The 17,435-nt window shown below is 37.5% G+C and overlaps 1 protein-coding gene across 1 annotated transcript; it reads right to left on the bottom strand.

The window, feature by feature from the left end:
• Positions 1-2,520: 2,520 nt before the first annotated feature.
• daxx (death-domain associated protein) lies at positions 2,521-17,245 on the bottom strand. The gene is made up of 11 exons (XM_041808322.1): positions 16,916-17,245; positions 15,136-15,390; positions 13,618-14,082; positions 12,387-12,518; positions 12,169-12,285; positions 11,667-11,898; positions 11,369-11,538; positions 10,241-10,394; positions 9,042-9,603; positions 6,558-6,693; positions 2,521-3,802 (listed from the first exon to the last, which is right to left on the bottom strand). Exons 2-11 carry the CDS (start codon positions 15,370-15,372, stop codon positions 3,743-3,745), a joined length of 2,265 nt encoding a protein of 754 aa, XP_041664256.1. The 5' UTR covers positions 15,373-15,390; positions 16,916-17,245; the 3' UTR covers positions 2,521-3,742.
• Between the last annotated feature and the right edge of the window lie 190 nt (positions 17,246-17,435).

Below are 17,435 nucleotides of genomic sequence, written 5' to 3'. Positions count from 1 at the left end.
TACTTCTTAAAGTACATTTTAAAATCAGTAATTTTACTTCTACTGAAGTTTAAATCAGGGTAACTGTACTTGTACTTGAGTACCATACTGTTGTACTTTTTTCCATCTCTGACTATACAGTAGCACATAGAGAGAGGGAATGATTCCACATCACATCCCAGAAAAGCTGTTGGACACAACAAAAACTGGAGTGATGATTTTATCTCCATACTGTGTGAAATGGTCATCAGTGTTAGAGTTGTGTGACGGTGTTGATCCACCAGTGCTAGTTCAGTTCTGTAAAGAGTCAACTGATCGAAGCATCGCCCACTGTGATTTCAAATCTGAGGGAGGTGTGCGTGAAGTTTCCCATCCTGCCATGGGGCAGTGTTTAGGTGTTGCCTATTGTATAGTGATCCCTGCTGCAGTGGATTGTTGTTTTTGTTGTTAGATAAATTCGCACCATGAGTGAGGCTATCCACTGAGTTAGAGTTCCCACCTATGACTTTAGGTGCTGCTAAGAGACATATAGAGCATTTTCTTCATCATTGCCTTGCTAAGAAGTTGACTCTTAGGACACCCAACTTGCCATAGATACTGAAGAGTTACTGCAGCTGTCATAATGTAATGTAATGTAATGTATTGTCAAATTGCCGTTAACGATATGTAGTCTCGACTGATACAAACACTCTTGAAGTGTTACATTTTACTCTATATGTGTTTAATTAAGAGTCGATTTTGCTGTGTATTTATTTTATTATGGAGGCGTAACTTTACCTGAACCAAGGTTATAATAGTTTTGGGTTTTTCATTAGTTTTTATTTTCATTTCATTTTTACCTTTTGTTTGACATTGCAGCTTAGTTTTAATAAGGTTTATTTCCTCCTGGATTTCTATTTTAGTTTACTTTTTATTTTGGAAAAATGCTTCATTTTTTTAGTTCTTATTAATTTTAGTGTTAGTATTTTTCGGCAGGGGCTAGATCCAAAAGGGCTCGTCACCCTTGATTTCATTAATTCAATTTTGATGTCTGTATACAACTTAAGACCAAAAATTAACATTGTGTGAAGTCTTCTACAATCAAATCAGGATATTTTACTCCCTGAAGGGTTGGGCATAAATGTCAGTCAGTATGCTACTGTCAAAGACTAAAACTAAGATTTTGTCTTTAAATTAATGTAATTTTAGTTAGTTTTTTAAGCACAGAATTTAGTTTAGGTAGTATTTGTTTTTTGTTGTTGTTGTTTTTTTTCCTTAGCTTTGGCTTCGTTAACTAAAATGATTTTTACAATTTAGTTTTAGTTATTTAGTAGTTAGTTTTAGTTCTTTTCTCTTGTTGTTCTTGCCATTAAGGAAAGATCATATTTTACTGTACAACTCCTCAGTAGCTACTCAGAACTTAAAGTTAACTTAAAATTCAATAATTTGTGCTTGAGTAGAGCTGCAGACCAGTACTTTTACTTCAGTTGAATTTAACCAGAGTAACTGTACTCTTACTTGAGTACAATTATTGTGTAGAGCCTCCTTACATGGAAGACTTTTTGACTTTTTTTTTTCAGGCACACATTTGCCTTCCAACTCAACAGTTGAGAACAAATGACAAAGAATTTCAACATAATCAACCACAAAATGCTGCTTAAGTAAATTTCTTACTTGAAACAAAAGTGTTTGTTTTATAAAATCTAACTTGTTTTCTGTTAGATAACTCAGTATCACATTTGCACAAAACTCAGCATTATCTTATTTCACCTGGGTGAGCGCTATGTGGCACGAACAGCAGTTTTTCTTTTCTTAAACTTCTCTTAACTCATTCAGGGTTACATTGTTTATATGTGTGAAAAGGGCTGATACGTTCATGAAAACGATAATATTCTTTAGGCAACAAGCAAACAAGATAATTGTACAGATATAGATGTTTATGAGAATAAATACATTCAATCACCTTCATCTGCAAGATAAAAATCTGTGCACTATCTTAAACTTGTGCCTAGACAATGAGCAGCACATTTTAGTCTTGTTGGTGTTTAGTTTGTCTTAATGTACAGCAAATGATAAGTGGACATGAGTTTGTATGGCACTTTTCCAGTCACCTAACTCAAAGCTCTTTTCACGCCACATTTCCACACTGATGATGAAGGCGGCCCTGTAGTCTTGGCAAGATTCCACTCATGAAGGTCCATTCACATTCACACTGATGCAGCAGTTGTCCTAGGACACATAAGACCGTGGATAGGGCCTCAAACTTACAGTCAAGACCTGATAAGCCAAAGCAACCCCACACAGCAGACTTTACTCTCAGAATTGCAAGAGTAAAAACAAACAGGAAGAGTTTTTACCAACCACATAACTGTGTGCAATGACATCCTGGTGACACTGACCAGCCTGTTTTCTGGAGCACCCCACAAAGTTCTGCCCCTCTCACATGAATACAAAATAATTTCTTGATATAACATCCACACCAGGCTCTAGTAAAATCCAAATCACCAACATACACAGGCTGAATGTAAAAAAGTATCATTTATTATCAAAAAAATGAAAAGGAAAGAAGTCACAGTGAGACAAGTGTCCCTCTTCTGCATCCATGAAGCCTAGCAGGCTACAAAACTACATTCCATATCTACATTTCTGAAGAGAATTAGCCCAAAGATTTATTATTTTAAAAATGTATTACAATGAGATCAGCAGGAAAAAGAAGAATGGGTCATTAAAAGATTTGATGCTTGGCCCTCCAACTTTTAGCCAAAAATGCCATGTATGCACACAGGTCAGAAAAATCTGATCACTCAAGAAACACTGCCTGTAAGAGCAAATAAAAGACACTTTAATGGTTAAATACATCTGAAAACCCAGTGTGTTGACAAAAGGGGAAACACTGCAGCAGCCGTGTGTTTTAAGGTTTTTTGAAAAAATAATCAGAATGGTACAGTGAAGAACAAATTTATGGCTGCCAATAAGTGAATATAGTATCCATTAAAATTTTGAACTGGCTTTGTTGACTGATAATTCTTGACTTATCTTTTAAACTGCTGTGGGGTTGGTTGTTTTCCTTATTTAAACAAAGAGAAACTATTCATCTGTTCTGTAGCAGACAGAGCTCAGAATTAAAAAAAACAACTTTACATTAAAACTAAAACAGAAAAGTGTAGGAGGGACATGAAAGGAAAATTTTAAATATCATGTTCTCCATCATCACTACTCCAGCCCACAAATTGTGTCAACTGTGGAGTGGTTTGTGGATTCAATGCATAAATATTGACAGCAAATGTAACATAAATGCAAAACTCTATCTATACAAACCAATGCTAGCTTCCACTTTTTGGAAAAAAATTAGGATTGAAACACAAAAATGTAAACAAACTGGCAGTGAGCCAACCCAGCCCTCTCCAGTCGAGTGTCTGAGAAAGCAAAGCTCCCCCCGATCCAAGCTGCACACCCCACTGAACAGTTTGTGTTTTCAGGCACTGATTACTTTACCAAACCACATAAACACAAAGTTCAAGTCAAGCACTGATCATCCTACAACAGAGAGCTTAAACCCTGATTTTTCCCCCAAAAAGAACATCTCGTTAAAGCAGCTTTCATTCAAAAGTTCGTATTTTATTTAAATCCTTAGCAAAAAAAACACTTACCTCAGCTTTTGTACTACTTTCAAAAGCTGAGACTAGGTGCTAATTTCATAGATTTCCCTGTGTTTCACAGTTTCGATTTGGAAAGCATGGATTGATCTTCAACAAGTCTTTACACGGCAGAAGACAAGCGGACGTTAATCCGAGTCAGAGAGGACGATGGTCTCCTCAGGGTCACACTGAGTTGCTACGTTGACCTGTGAACACAAAGAGAGGAGCAATCAGCAAATGTGTGATCTCTGACCCAGGATTGTGACTGACGAAATGTGAAAATGTCACTTAAGACACAAATTTGTATCCGTTTGCCATTTATAAAATCTATTTAAACAACAGTTGGGAGATTTTTCTTTGTTCGATGCAACTTGAATACTCCCTGTAACTTCATGGCGTATCTGAGTGGGTAGTTCTGTTACGATTATGAAAAGGGCAGAAACTGCATGGAGGGATGTGTTGTATAGGAAGAAGAGGAGAAGCTAAATGACCCGGAGGAGATGAAGTTACAAGCAGATACCAGATAAGAGGGCCTCAAGTGACATATTTGAGTAAAAAAAAAACAACTCAATAACATCTTAATTTAACGTTTTAGTTACTCAGCATTTAACATTGCTGGGTAGCCTCTGTTATTTTTTTCAACTCCAAAAAAGGTGCAGAAAAAGTTGTAAGGACTGTAAAAAAAAAGGTAAAATACAAGACCAAATTACTACTACCTGTGGATCTGTGTGTGCTCAAAAATGGTCTGTAATTGGCCCTTGGATTTTTCTTTAAAAACTACAGACACTGTTTATTCACTCTGGATTAAGACTACAGACATCCTCCACGACTATTATAAATGATCAAAGGTGAATATGGGGAATATGTCTCCCAAATGCTCCCTTCTGATGTGGATGGCAATTTTGGAGAAAACAAAGACATTTTTCCAAATAGATTACTCTTGTTTTTGGATCCAAATGAAAACCATTCTTTTGGTGCATTTTTCCCTGGTATACTACAATATCACTCTGTCCCCTGTAATCACCTAAAGACTCAAGGAGCTTTTCAAGCCATAGCACCAAAACTGCAATAAGCTGCCCCTGTCTTTGCACTCTTCAACATCTTTAAATGGCTTTAAACAGCTGTCAGACAGGCTTTTGGGTGATTATGATCTGTTCAGATTGTGTGAAATGTGCTTTTACTCGAGTATGCTGCTGTAACTACTAATGTGGAGATTTTATTATCATTACTTTTTTTATTCTCTGTATACTGTGTCTGTGTAAAGCACTTTGTGACTATTGTCTGTTACAGTGTGATATAAATACATTTACAAATTTAGCAACAAATTAATTTTTGGTTGCAATTCGTCTGATACCTCTTATAGCATGAACAGGAGCTGAGCCTTTTTGTGTGTTGTCATGAACTTTGAAGGATTAAAATGGGCTATAAGGAGTAATTTGTTACAGATGGAAATTCATATTTCTGAATTGATCATAAATCAGGAAAGGGTCAAATTAAATCTCCATTTTAGTTGTGGTTTATAATAAGGGTGGGAATCACTAGTTGCCCTACGATACGATATTATCACGATACTTGGGTCACGATTCGATATTATTGCAATTTTAAACATTTTGCAATACAGTGAGTATTGCAATCCATATATTGCAATATATTGCAATCTATAACCTTTTTTTCAACTGTTAAGCTGATTTAGCATCAGTCTTGCCCTCATGTTTGTTGTATTTCCACAGTATTTTATTTTCATCTAGCGCTTCTTGCAAACCTCATGACTCATATCTCATTCCTGCCCTGCTTGCATTCCTAATGTCCTTCCCCTGGGGCTGCCATGTTTGTTGTACTAACTTTCTCCTGCTCTATGACCGTCACCTCTGCCGACCTCACTGGACAAACAATTTTCCAATTAATTGATTTTATTTTTCCATTATGATATACTTCAGTTCATACTAGCCATTAATTTGAAAAAAAAAATCTATACTTGGAGGACGAGATGGTACAATATATCACCAGACAAAATATCGTGATACTATGCTGTATCGATTTTTTTTTTCCCCACCCCTAGTTTATAATATTTTTTAGAAATTTAACTTAACACAAAAAGGAAATTTGTGTTTGGTCTATTATTTATTTGTTGTAAAAATTCTTCTTGGTAACAAATCTTACACAGTCGGAGAGCCTTTTTTATTTCTCTTTTAAAAGGTGCTTAATTTGTAAGGAACATGTATTTTTGGGATGAGCAGCAGAGCTGAGTATGTGGGTTGCACCCATGAAAAATTTGCCAAATCTCTGCCAGTACCAAACAGCTTATTCTGCCATTGACTCTTGTTTGGTGGACTGAATGAAAAAGTCTGAACAAACAGGACATATTGGATATTTAATGATGTTTTCATTTAACAAACAGGAGCCCCAGTAGCGTATGGAAGAACAGCCACAACAGCCTGGCACCTCCTCCTCATGCTGGTCACAAACTACTGTGAGATAGCATGCCATTCTTCCAGCATTTGTTGCAAGTAAATTAATATGGTTGAATAAACTGTTAAATATCCGATAAGCTGTTTGGCATTAGCAGAGTTTTCATGGGTGCAACCCACAAACTCAGCTCTGCTGCTGAAATGCATGCTCCTTACTAATGTGGCACTATTTAAAAGTGAATAAACAGGCTTTCCAATGATATTACATTTATTACCAAGATGCATTGTTACAACAAAGAATCTACCACTGCACAGTCACAATTCATATTTGATAATAATGAATAATATTTGTTGGAATTGTTAACTGAATCTTGTATCTTGAATCAATGTAAATAAAAACAGAGGAGTATCATCATCTCAAAATAAAGACTTAGAAATTTACAAATGTCACAAACACAAAGCCAAATACTAAAAACTTTAATTTTTTTTCTGTTTATCTGAAAATTGACAGTTTGGTTTCAACTTTAGAGTCTGCCTTCCCATGTGCCCTCACCTTATTTTTCTTGGGAGGCGGCGTCCTCTGTGAGCGGCTGACCATTTCCCAGGTTGGAGTCTCTGCTCGGGTGGACTCGGCCTGCTGCGGGGAATTGCAGCTATAAACACCCATGTCCAGAGGGATGTCGACCTCACTATGGACGGAAATATGGAGAGAAGGTAAGAAGATGGCAGGGAGAAAAATGAAGAGGTAGATGGAAGTTAAAAACAAAAACTTCAGACATGTTTATATATACACTAATATGCACCAATATCTCTAGCTTTTGTGACAGATGTCATACAGTAAAGAGTATTCTAGGTCATGCTTCTAGGCCATGTCCCCTCTACTGGATGGACATCTTAAGGTGGTTCTCTAAAATGTAAAACTTTAACATTGATTGTACTGATATGACACTGATTGCCTTGTCTGGTTGCTCCAAAGCTTCTCCCACACTACCAAATATGCGGCAGGCTCGTATGACTAGCATGTCAGAGTCTTCTTTAAAGGAATGGAGGGCTGCCAGCATTTTTTTGTCTTCCTAGTCCCTGGGAGCTAGTGTCAGGTATACATCTTAAAAGTAGGAATGCACCCAGTTAAACAGTTAAATTAGCTAATTAAATTAGCCAGCACAAGATTTAAAAGTCGGTTAAACTAATTACCAATAATTTTTATAAACATAGGCCTGAATAACCAGTCTCTAATGCTCTGTGATGAAACTCCCGCCACTAGAAGCCGCTTTAGCTTCAATTATTGGCTGCTGCCTCTCTGTCAGAGCTCTTCAGAAGAATAATCATAAGAAGTGTAGCAGTTAGCGTGTAGTAGGAACAGTGGGGTATAACAGGTTTTTTTTTTTTTGTGATAAATGGAACTTAAGTTGTATGTAGGCTGTTGAGGGTTGAACTCATGTATAACTACTCAACCAAATTGAGAAGAGGCCACATATCAGACCACAATATGAATATGCAAAGGACAAAGGCTGGTGGAGCTGGCTGCTAATGTTACCAGGTGTGATGTGAGCCTGATATACTCTGTACAGTGTGTTTTTTTTTTAACATGTCTGTGTAAAACTGAGTTTTCACTTTTTAAATGTGAAATATATCATGGTTTATACAGAACGTCTGGCCATAAATTTAATACTTTCAATACCGTTTCAAGACCCTCTTCATACGTTTTAAGATCCTAAGTAGGGGTGAGTATTGGCAAGAACCTCACGATACGATACGATACGCATCACGATACTTGGGTCACGATATGATAGCATCACGATATATCAGGATATCATGATATTGTGATATATTGCGACATTCTACAGAGTTAACTAAGAAAAATATAGAGATGATGTATATGTAAATCATACAGTACGTTGGTGGTGTTCGGGCTATATTTCATGGCAGCAAGACAGAGCTTGCAAATGGCATTTCCTTTCTTTAACTCGCTGTTTGTGTGAGCAAGTCATATTTTACTAACAACTCAGCTAAAATATGAATTCTTATTTTTTACCAAAAAATCGATATTAAGAGTTGAAGTATTGATATTGTATTGGATGGCAAAGTATCGCAATATCTTGCTGTATCGATATTTTTTCACAGCTCTAATCCCAATACAGCTTCAGTTTCAAACCCGTAATATTAGCAGCAGTTACGCATGTATCGTGTGCTGATTTCAATGTAGACACATTTTTTATTTCAAAGAAAATGTTTGTAATATTTCTTATTGAAGTATGCCCATTAAACTTTCACTGGGCGTTTTTAGATCAACACCATGAGAAAAAAAGACACTGGTTTGATACCATAAAGCAGCAGGCAATAGAAGATCTTTTTCTTAAAGTTTTACACTGCACTTTAAACTTAAAGGTGGACTTTATATTCTTGAATTTAAGATTCTTTAATACTTAAAAAACCCCTTAATTTCACTGAATTGACTATCAACTTTTAATACTTTTAAAGACCCTGCAGCACTTTTTAGCTTCATCATATTCATGTCCATAAACTATTTACTAATGTAGTTTTTAAAGGAAATGATGGTAATAGAGATTTAAAATTTCAGTATTTATGGTGCAAACTATGGAGGTTCATCATTTGACATATGGATTTAAAAAATACAGAGATGAAATTGATATTTATAGATGACAAAATGACGGGTGATGGGAGCATGTGTTTAAAATATGTATATTGGTAGTTATTTTGTGCTTGCTTAAGCAGTAATAAATGTAAAAAAAAGTGCCTTGACTTCATCCCTGTGACTTCAGTCTGTGAAAGCAAATGAAAAAGTGGTCCAGATGGTCTAGTAGTTAGTTTGCACTACATGTACACGGCAGTCCAGGTTCAAGTGCCATTTCTTTTCCATGTCATTACCCACACTCTCCTAGTTTTTGATCCCAACCACTGTCCTCTTTTTATTTAGCAAAGGCATTAAAGTCCTAAAATAAATCTTAATTAAAAAAATTAAGTCAAACAAAGTTTTTCCTATGTCACTGACATCTTAATCTAAGCCTTGCAGTACCTGTCATTGATGATTATGTGCTTTGTATTTATGGAGTTCCCTGAAGTAGAATCCTCTCGCTTCCTCTTCTGGCTCCTCGTGGTTCGGGGGCTGGGTGGCGGTGAAGTACTTGTTGTCATCTGCAAGTCGCATTTTTCTATGATGACATCCTGCGATGGAGACGCCCCATTGGCTGCTACTGGGGAGACTTCTGAGGGGTTTGCAGAGCCTTTGCTCGTGCTCACCAGCACAACTGAAACATGATTGGAGGAATCCACAGGTTCATTTAACCCTATTGAGTTACCATTAGACAGCGGCCTGCTTTCATCAGTCTGCATGGCCTCTGATTGGCTGGGGCTGTGTCTGGGGGAGGGGATGTCAGACAGTGGAGAAATTTGAGACTTGGTTTCAGAAGAGAGAGGACTCAGTCCACTTGTGGGAGGCTCCTCGTCATCATATTTTATTGTTTCTTCTTCCTCTGCAGAAACGCTTCCTGACAGCTGGCCAATCTGATCATCCTTGTTGGCGTCATCACACCCTTGTTCTGCCTCATTGCTGTCGTCTTCCTCATTTTCATCATCATCTACAGGAAGAGATATAATAATTTAATTTATAGCCTTATAAGTCTTTGCTGATATGGGCACTGGTAGTATTTTTTAGAGCTTCACTTACCAGCTCCAATTATTTAACTAATCACAAAAAAAGAAAAAAATTCCTCTGAAACTAATCCTGAGGAATTTCAACATGCGTGCAAACATACACACAACAATATTCCCCCGATGACTGCAGTGTTACAAACACTCTAATAGCACCTGTTACTATTTCCAATGGTGGATAGAGGTGGTCTGATCTTGTTTCATCATTTAATCTCCTTACAAATTGCAGGTGAGGTGTAACAGGGGCATAGATTTCAGGTATTGTATTCCTCAACAGAATACTAGATTTTTCTCACAATATTAAATTGTGGTGCAGATAAGGGTGAGGCCAATTATTTCTGATTGTATTTTTACAGCCTAGAGAGGTTATCTGCATGGTAAAAAGCTTGGGTGATGCTCAGGAGATAGTCCGTTATGTATACCATAGTCTAAATACCACATCTTTATCAAAGTACTGCCTCCCAAAAATATTTTAAAATTCCTTATGCAATTGGCATTATTTACCATTGGCAGGAACCTCCAAATCTACCATTAGAACTTCTTAATTCATTCCTCTGCACTTACCTGGTCCATCCTGCTGAGTGCTGGCCTGAATCTCCTCTTCAATGTCAGGGTCTGAAGATTCATCATCATCTTCATCATCATCATCCTCTATCTCTTCTTCTTCCCCCTCCACTCCGTTTGCCTCGTTTTTCTCTCCTTTCTCAGATTTATGACCCTGAACACACAACATGTGGGGGTTGAAGAGAAACAGCCAGGAAGAGAGTGTGTAAGATGAAAAGAAGGAAAGAAGGAAAAAAATGAAGAAGCTGGATGCAATGCAATAACAGCCTCCCTCAGATGCCCTAAAGATCAAACAAGCTGTCTGTCGAACCCTGGTACAGACCACACAACTGGACCAAGACCATTTGAAAAGGTGGGTCTCGGTCTGCTTTTATTCAGACTGGTGTTGTTCTCTTGTATCCAGAGCATGAACAGAGTTTGATCCAACATGACATGACGGCAGTAAACACCATGCTGTTTTTTTGTTTGTTTGTTTTTTGTTTTTTTTTATTAAAGCAGCCACCATAGCCAGTCAAACATGTGAAAATCCACAGGTAAACCTAGAGGATCTCAAGTGTTTTTTTCTTCTTTTAACTAGACGGCTGTCTGTATGAGAAACATTAGGGTAAAGAACATCCAGCATTTCCCACACAGACCTTACCTGGGCATTGCTCTGAGGTAGGATATGAAAGGTCAGTTTATCTAATACTTTTCTAGAGAAAACACATCCAAAATCAATTAAAACACACAAGCTCTGCTCACTCGCTCCTTTTCTATGACAAACAGATAGGTCAATGGAACTGTAGCTGTGAAAATATTTTAGGATAGTTAGATGTGAACTGCTGAAATATTAAAGGAAATCTTAATCATCACAGTATAACAGATGCCAAGGGTATGTGCATTAATTAAAAATATGGCTCTGTCACCTAAGTAAAACTACTACGATAAGGTAAAATACCATTATGATCAAATCTAACTACAAGAAAAGAAAATTAAGATTTGTGCTAGAAACTTGCATGTGCAGAACGTCTCATAAAAATTGCCACCCAGCCTTAAGTTGTGAGGAATCTAAGTAGTCAGTAATCCACAACAACAGCATCATAAGAAACGCTGACAGCAGTGATTCCCGTAACCTGTGAGCTCTTGTACCTCTTTCTCCTTATTGTCTTTGTCCTGTCGTCTGAGCCTCTCCTCCTCTTGCATGTCCTCTTGTTTGACGGCATACTTGGTGATGACCTCTTCCAGACGGGACAGAGCCACCTCTCTGTTTGAGCGCAGCTTCCGCAGCAGTGAGGTGTCCAACAGAGCCGGGTCAGTGGCTTTAGAGGGGAGAAAGAAGAGGAGAATGAAAAGGAAGTCATTTTATGTGTTTAAATCCCTTCAGGCAGTCAGCCGGTCAGGTTCAGTTACAAGAAGGAGGACTTTTGATTCCTGCCTGGAGCCTTACCTGGCTTGTAGGGGTCAGTGAGGTGTGAACCAAAGTTGTACACCAGGTCAAGGTGACGCCTCTCCTGCATGCGGCTCCCGGTCTCTCTGAAAGCCTCCTCAGCGATCTGGTTCAGCTGTTTCCTGCTCAGGCATAGGTTGTATCGCTCATTGGCTCGCAGAACCAGCTGGAGCATGTCTTGGTAATCTGGAGGATTCCTCTGCACCTCAGGGCTGTTGATGAAACGTTCAATCTGACAGAGGAGAGTGATGTCAGCACAAGATCAGGAATAGATTCAAAAACATAAAAATGTTTGGTCCTTTGGCCCAGTTTATGTCTTTAACATTCAGAAATGTGTGCTGCTAAGCCCAGTTCAGATCAAGGATTCACCTCCATCTGCTTGCTCATGGTGAAGTTACCACCTGCTGCGTTCCCACCCAGAAATATTACTCAGGAGTTTTGTTTGTATGAAAGAAATCATGGGACATCTGACTGTGATGTTCTGTTATGTATTGATGTCTACCTTCTTGTTGATTTCAGGGTAACGACTGCCTTTGTAGGAGATCTTCTGCTCAATGACTCTGCCTGTTAGAGTGTTGCATCCCTTCAGCTCACACAGCTTTTCATAAATCTTCATCATCTAGAATAGAACAACACAACAAAGAGTGAATCATTTTTTTTTTCATCTGAGTACATTTTTTGTTGTCTGACAGAGCTCTGTGCTGAACTAAACTGCCTAACCTTGCGTTTGAGTTTGTGCTCCTGGATGTATGAAGAATCCTCGGTTCCAAGCTCATCCAAACTGAGCTCAGCTCGCTGCAGGCGGCAGATCTCATCGTTGTACACCTTCAATAGGTTCTCCAGGTACGCTATCTGAGAGAGATTAAAAACAGCCATGATGAGGTGATGTGCTCACTGACATGAAACTATCAGCACAGATCATTTTTGAAAAAAAAGTAATTTTTTGTGCTTTTTGCCTTCATTTTTGATAGGAAAGTTGAAGAGAGACAAGAAATATAGGGAGAGAGGAGCACCAAACAGCATCAGGATCTAGAGTCGATAATGACCAGTGCGTTTAGAACTTAAGCCTCTTAATTTGTGTGTCAATAATGAAAAGGAGGGAAAAAAAGAAACACACAGTATGTGATGTGAAATTGCTGATAATAATTTTGTCACTTATCAGTAAGTGTTAGGACTGAACCATATTGGGAAAAAAGGCGATACTGCAATATCTCACCTTGCTGCGCTAAATATTGCAATACGAGTAAAATACATAGTGTTTCCCCTACTATTCAATTTGGATGATACTAAATCCGTTTAAAAAGGCTGATTTTCTTTTACACCTTTAGCCATGCTAAACAATGTCTCTGCTCTTTTAGCTTGTTCTTTAGGCAAGTTTTCATCGTTAACACAATCATATTGAGTCAAACATTTCCTTTATGGTTTGTCTGACACAGCAGCACCATAAAGTGAATTATGAGAAGAAGTTACTGCTATTTCATTTTCTCATCTCATGGTCTATATTGGCTTTTCTTAAAAATATTTCTCTGAAACCTTCCCACTACTAAATCAGCTGTTTAACCGCTGAATTTCAATCTCTTAACAGTCACACACAAGTGAAGCAGGCTGCTCTTACAGTGAAACTATAGTAGGTTATTGATTCTTTTGCAAAATTAAACATTTTTGTTCACAATGTGATAGAAAAGAATTTGTAATTTCTTGTGCAGCCCCAGGATGTATTGTCTTTTGTTTTATCCCTATAGGTTATTTTCTTTTGATTTCCGTTGTAGCTCCATGTTCTCTTGTACTATAATGAACATCTCTTGGTAAACTCAAAAGCTGTTTTTACAAATGGACGGAAAAATTCAAACTAAAAAACCCTAAATTTGTTGTGTTCTCTCTTATTGCCATGCATCATGTTTTGTTAATTCACCAATTAAAACCAGTCAGATCAACAGTGCCCAGGATATACCTGTTTCCTAGTTGCTCTTCTCTCTCTTCTCTCTGCGTCCTGCTCCTCCCTCTCGTTGACCTCTGCGCCCTCCTGCAGCCCAGACGTGGACGGTTGTTTATCATCTGTAACCAGTTCTCCACTTTCCTCCTCCTCTTTACCCTTCTTATCTTTAGTCTTGTCTTTACTTTTGAGTGTAGCAGAGGTAGACTGGACAGAATTTGATGTTGAGGTACAAGACCCAGTTTCAACCTTGGTGAGGGTCTGTCTCTTCTTGGCTGCATGCTGCTTGAGTACGGTGCACAGTTCATTAATGTAGACGAAGGTTTTAGAGCGGTTGGCCTGAGCACGAGTCAGACACCGTCCTAAAGTGTTCCTGAACTCCACGGATGAAAGAAAGTCAGGGGATGCCTTTGAATGCTTGGCTTGGAGGAAAGTCAAGACCTCAGGGCAGTCCTTAGTGAGAGCTGAACAGTGCTCCACAAACTAGAGAGACACAGTAAAGAAAGAAAAGAATGACATGGTATATGAATTACTGACAAACACAGCTTATGCACAGTGAGATTCAGGTTTTTCCCTCTCTTTCTATATATTTTTTTCCTCTCTTTTTGAAATGTGTTTTTCTAACACTTGAATCTTGTAACTTCTACATAAAAGGTTTCATGCCATCCATTTATTACATTGCATGAAAATAAAGAAATGTGTTTGCACCTCTGCAAACTTCAGTGGATCAGGTTCTGATCAGATGCAGTGCAATGTAAAGGCAAAGGTAGTGTTCTTACTTTTATTCACAGATATTATACCACCAAAAACATGTTTGTCTTGGAATGGAACTTTGAATGCACAGAGTTGTTTCCCTTATTATTTCAACAGATAACCAGCTGTTCTCTGGTCGTACCTAAATAGAAGTTAGTTGACTGGTAGCAACGATGTAATAGTTTTGGATTTCTCTTTTTGTTTTTATTTTGTTATCACTTTATGTGTTCAATTTCAGTTTAGTTTCTATTAGTTTTGACTGCAGGTTTGTTAGTTTAGTTTGGTTTTTGCAAAAAATGCTTTATTTTAGTTCAGTTTTTAATATTTTTGGTGTGAGTTTTGGTTTTTTACAGATAGATGTTGGGGCTGAGTGAGAATCATATTTTTAAAAACTTATTAAAAAAGGCTACTCTTCACTTATATTATTTACTAAATGATGATGTTTGAATACAACTCCAGACATGAAACTACCACTACCTGAAGTCTTAACCAGTCAGATCAGGCAATTTTACACTTCCCAGATTTGTGTGTAGATGCCAGTCAGTATGGCTGTGTCAAAGACTAAAACTAAGGATATTTTGTCTTTATTTTCTTTTAGTTAGTTTTATAAGCGCATTATACAGTTAAAGTTAGTTTTCGTTTTTTTGGTAAAGGTTAGTTTTATTTAGTTTCAGTTAACTAAAATTATTTTTGAATTTTAGTTTGTTATTTTGTTAGTTATAGTTAACTTTAACAACCTTGACTGGTAGACAATAAAGACACTACCTCTTTATGAGAGCTTACCTCAGCGAACAATCTCTCATTTTCCACCTGCAGAACATGTGCATCCTTCTTTGCAGAAGCAAAGGGTGACTGCGTAATGTGTGTAGGGGCAGACTGCTGAGCTTTGAGAGGTGAAACATTTTTGGCTTGATGCTTCGATGACGAAGTGGAGGCAGAGCAGGAGGGCTGGGGAGAATCCTCTTCATCATCATCAAGGACTATGATCTTATCCGCCATCGAGGCGGGCGCCACCGCCATCCAAAATGGTTAGTGTGTCTGCGGAGAGGAAGTAGAATCATGAGGAATGTCAGCCAGGGACACTTTCAAAAAGTAGTGTGTTTCTGAGACCCTGAGATTAGGAAATAGCAAGTGTTATGATGGAACATGGGGAGTTTGGACAATGTACAGTACTGGAGGCCAAAGACCTGGATCTTGATCTGGATAAGGGACTATAAATATTTGCCATTAGAATATTACACAGATAGACTGGCAAGACTATAATATAGCTGGAAGAACCAAGACAAGTATGTTTGTGTTTCTAAATTACAAAGCTGAGAAATATTTATTTTTTAAATTCAGGAATACAAAATACATTTAAGATTCTCAATATTCTCAGAATGCTTTCAGTATCAGCAGATATGGGCTTAAACAATCATTCATCAGTGTTAGTAGATAAGAATATTTCTTTCAGTATTAACAACTGATAAATTGCTGTAAATATGGGTCCTATGTACAGATGAGATTGTAGCATTTAAGACAGGACCAACAGACCTGCATCTGCTCAAGTCTTATTCTTTCTTTACCCTCATTCCTGAAACTTTACCATTTGTTTAAGGGTGACATTTTCTCTATAAAGCCTTAAATTTTAGGTGTGAACTAAATATATATGCCGGCACTGGATAAAATTATTTTGTAATAATTGGCATATTGTATGTTGTCAAAAATCTAATACCTTGTACCCCTAAATAATAATTTTCATTTAACACCATGTTCTGACTTCAGCCCTCAAGACTTTGCATAGTTTCTTTAAGAAAAAACTGTGAAAAAAAAACATGAAACCATGATGATGCAAAGTGTAAATCAGATAGAACAAATGTTCATAGTCAGCCAAAAATGTTGGTATCTGATAAATAATAAGAAGCCATTATCAAGGGGAAAAACTATAATACAACATTTTTAGTTTAAAATTCTCAACAGTGACATTGTGTGGTTATTATTCAAATATGATCAATATCAGAATATTTTATGATTTTCTGAAAAAGACATCAGATTGACCAAACAGATTTATCACTTCTGTCTAACCACTTATATCTATCATGAAAGAAAAAAAAAGGCGTATTTGTATTTTATTCTGTAGATAGATAGATACATAGACACATAGAAAGAACATAAGTTACTAAATGAGAAGCATGGTGATGGCTGAAACTCCTCCTCTTCCCTTTTACCTTGTGAGAAATCACTAAAAGGGTTAACGTGTTTAGTTAAATGGCATCAGCCCTAAATTAAAGGGGACCTCCTGAAAAGTTGTGACACCTCTGCTTAAACAGACCGTGTTCTTGTGATGCTGTACTGATGTGAGTATTAATTCACCATTCATGAGTAAAACAGTATCTTAATATAAATACGCTGTCTGTGCCCTGAATACTTAGACTGACAGCTAAGTTATAACGAACACTTTAGAGGAAGTAAATTTGTAACAGCGATACAAATTCATGACAGCACAATAGGCAGATGGCAGATCTGACAACAGCAATTTTACTTAAAGAACACAGTAATGCGCAATAACTGTAGATATACTCACACTTGTCGACCTCTCCTTTATTAGATAACTGACGTGAGAACAATCGAGAAACTGTTTCATCGCTATTATTCGTTAAATATCCTGGTGTCGAGTTAGCTTACATTAGCATTAGCTAGCTAGTTAGCATTGTGACTAAGAACGATGGGGAACAAATCCTCAAAACATAAGGCAAGCCCTGGGCCTATCTCTTCAGGACACAGGTCATTAGTTCCGGAGAAGGTTCGGATTGTAAAAAAGGTAGTTTTAAATCGAAAGACTCCCCGATGACTAAAACAATGCGCATGAACTTAGATACGCGGTCGACTTCAGAACGAAAGTCTACGCGCTAAAACATAAGAACATTAACGCCTCTGATTGGTTGAGAGATGAGTAACAGTCAGTAATGTCGATTGCTATTGGATGACTTCCTTCCGTTGACTACCGGCGGTGTGCGTGTTGTTAAAAACAACGTCGACAGTTAAGAGAAACATTCAAACAAATAACTAATAAAAGATTTATACATAAGAAAATATAAAACAGA

Source organism: Cheilinus undulatus, linkage group 16 (assembly GCF_018320785.1).
Source record: "Cheilinus undulatus linkage group 16, ASM1832078v1, whole genome shotgun sequence".
Classification (NCBI taxonomy): domain Eukaryota; kingdom Metazoa; phylum Chordata; class Actinopteri; order Labriformes; family Labridae; genus Cheilinus; species Cheilinus undulatus.
This window is presented reverse-complemented; position numbering and strand designations above follow the sequence as displayed.